Below are 2,721 nucleotides of genomic sequence, written 5' to 3'. Positions count from 1 at the left end.
CATACATATATACATACGTATATATATACATGTATATATATATATATATATACATGATCAGTGATTATTGATCGCTTACCTTTGTGGTCTCTTTTGAGCTCTGGCGTTTCTCCTTCTCCACTTCGCTGTGCGTGACACTGTCTGTTGTGTTCGCATCTATTTGCGCCTCGTCAGTGTAAAGTGACAGATTGATGAGCGTCTCACATAAATCAGCATACCTATTACACTTTGCATCTGCCTTAAGGACATCCTGTAAGTGATACAGAACAAGACAGTGTCAACTGCAAGGCTTCATGAAAGACCACGGAATCACTTGGCATTTGATAGCATAGAATAGTGCCATTTGCGTTCTTGGCGCGGTTGAGTAAACAGCAGAGGTCGTACTTGGGCATCTGCGTTGAAAACATCTTGTATGCGAGATACATTGATATATTGTTGTTTGAGAGTGTGCTTTGTAGTTTAGAACGTCCTGTACGTAAACTAGGCCGATAACGTGTACTTTAAGCTTATTTTTCTACCGTTATCGTAAGAGTGGTAACGTTTGTTTTGTTGTTGAGTTGTAGTTTAGAACATCCTGAACGTAAATTAGACTAATAAAGTGTACCTTGAACTAGTTTTTCTACTGTTGTCATATGAGTAGTAACGTTTGTTTTGTTGTTGGAGAGCACTTTGTAGTTTAGAACGTCTTGTACATAAATCAGACCTATACAGTGTACTTTGAGCTTGGTTTTCTACCGTTGTCGATATAGTAACGTTCGTTGCTGCTATTGCCTACACAACACCCTATATGCCACATATATTATGATATTATCGCCGATTGATAGTATGTATATATTCCTCGAGAACTTGCAGCGAGTACTCGGAACATTGAAGATTCTGCAGCTTATAGCTCATGCTGTAGTCCTGGTCATGGATGGCTCTACCCCTACGCCAGTGTGTATATCGCCCAGGCACGTGTATGTGTGTTGGTATGGAGGTGGATCGACCGGAAAGGTGAACCACAGCAAGAGGTGTATCCACCCAAACCAAGTCAGCTAAGACAGACATGTTGTCTCCCAATACTAACGTAACGCTGTCGCTGGAGAATGGGTGCAGATACAGTGTATGTGCGTGATCATGAAATGGTGATATAGTGGTGGTATGATGATTCTCTTAGTATTATGTGTATTTTTGATCCTGCACCTCTTTTAGAATCTTCGGTGTGGCCTCCCTCGTGTAGTGATTACCAACCAACAACCATTAATCTCTACAGTCAGTAACTCAACTTATTTCAACTGTGACACAAACAATACAACACACACACTACACATGCCACCGTATCAGCCCAAAGGGCAATACAAGCAACGAATCGAGAAGATCCCAAATTTACTCAACCCTAGCTACATACGGCAAGTGCTCGTATAATATCGATTTAGGAGTTTAGGGTTACGGGTTACGGGTTACAGGTTTAGGGTTAAGGGTTTAGGGTTTGGGGTTTGTTGATCAGTTACAACATACCGAAAGAACTGCTTACCATCTCCTAAAAGGTATACCGTCCAGCTTCCTTGATTGATACTACCGTCAATCCCCAGAAAGACCTTCCGCCTTCCAAATCTGACACACACACGCACGACAAAGCGCACACAATGCAACGACACACTACCGGCGCATCTCGCCGTACAAGACGCGAATGACGATGGAGACCATCTCCATTAACTCACTGATACCTACATACCGCCAGCGCTTCGATAGCGTTGATCTTGTACTTGATCGTCTTGCGCCCGGCCTCTTTCAGCAACAGAGAGATAATGTTGTCGTAAACCTCCGAGGTGATCAGATCCTTCCGACTCTTACACAGACAGCCCAGAGCCAATAGGATCTGCTCTTTGCCGTCCCACACACGCCCACTCAGCGCACCCAACAGCGCTGCTTGTAGGTCACTGTTTCACGGAAGCAGAGGGTGAGATATAAATAGAATGGGGTTCAGAAGAGGAGGATTGGTACTGACGCATCCTTGCAAACATGATGTAAAACTGGTGCTTAAAAAGCAAAAGTTGACATGTTAACAATATGAATGCTAAGGGAAAAAGAGTTCCAACGATAAATATGTGTGGAAAAAGCGACGAAAGATATACACGAATAATAGAAACTACATAATTGACTGATATGCATGACCATCTAAAATTGCGGTAACAGGGCGATTGGGGTCTTTTTGGGTCAGTTTTTGATTCTGCACTTGATGACCATCTCCGGGTCTTTTTTGCGCGATAGGGGATTAAACTCAAAATAATTTCCAAATAGGGAACGAATCCAATTTTATATATAATATTAAAAACCTGTTTGTTGCATTCTGTGGTGACTGCGCTCATGCAAGCTTGCAGAAATTGGCACAACATTATACGAATCAGAACAAATAAAACCGTGACAGTACAGAACTCTAGACATAGGCGTAATGCTTAAGATGGCGATAATTTAGTTAATGCCATCTGCATGAGCATAAGCAACCCGGGAAACAACTGTCTACATGTCTGTACGAAACCTACATGCTTTATATGCTACATATACATATGCATATAAATATGTCCATTTACATACACAGACATACACAGATATACATGCATACATACATATATGCATGCATACATACATAGACACATACATGCATACATACATATATGCATGCATACATACATACATACATACATGCATACATACATACACAAACACAGACACACACATTAA

General features: G+C 41.5%; 1 protein-coding gene across 1 annotated transcript; it reads right to left on the bottom strand.

Moving 5' to 3' along the window:
- Positions 1–1,714: 1,714 nt before the first annotated feature.
- Positions 1,715–1,905, bottom strand: SARC_14057 (hypothetical protein; the record flags this gene model as incomplete). Its single annotated transcript, XM_014291810.1, has 1 exon — positions 1,715–1,905. A coding segment is annotated over one exon (191 nt), but the record flags the coding sequence as incomplete, so codon positions are not given.
- Positions 1,906–2,721: the final 816 nt, after the last annotated feature.

This window comes from Sphaeroforma arctica, assembly GCF_001186125.1.
Source record: "Sphaeroforma arctica JP610 unplaced genomic scaffold supercont1.4084, whole genome shotgun sequence".
In the NCBI taxonomy this organism is placed as follows: Eukaryota; class Ichthyosporea; order Ichthyophonida; genus Sphaeroforma; species Sphaeroforma arctica.
The sequence above is the reverse complement of the archived record's forward strand: the minus strand, read 5'-3'. Positions and strand labels throughout refer to the sequence as shown.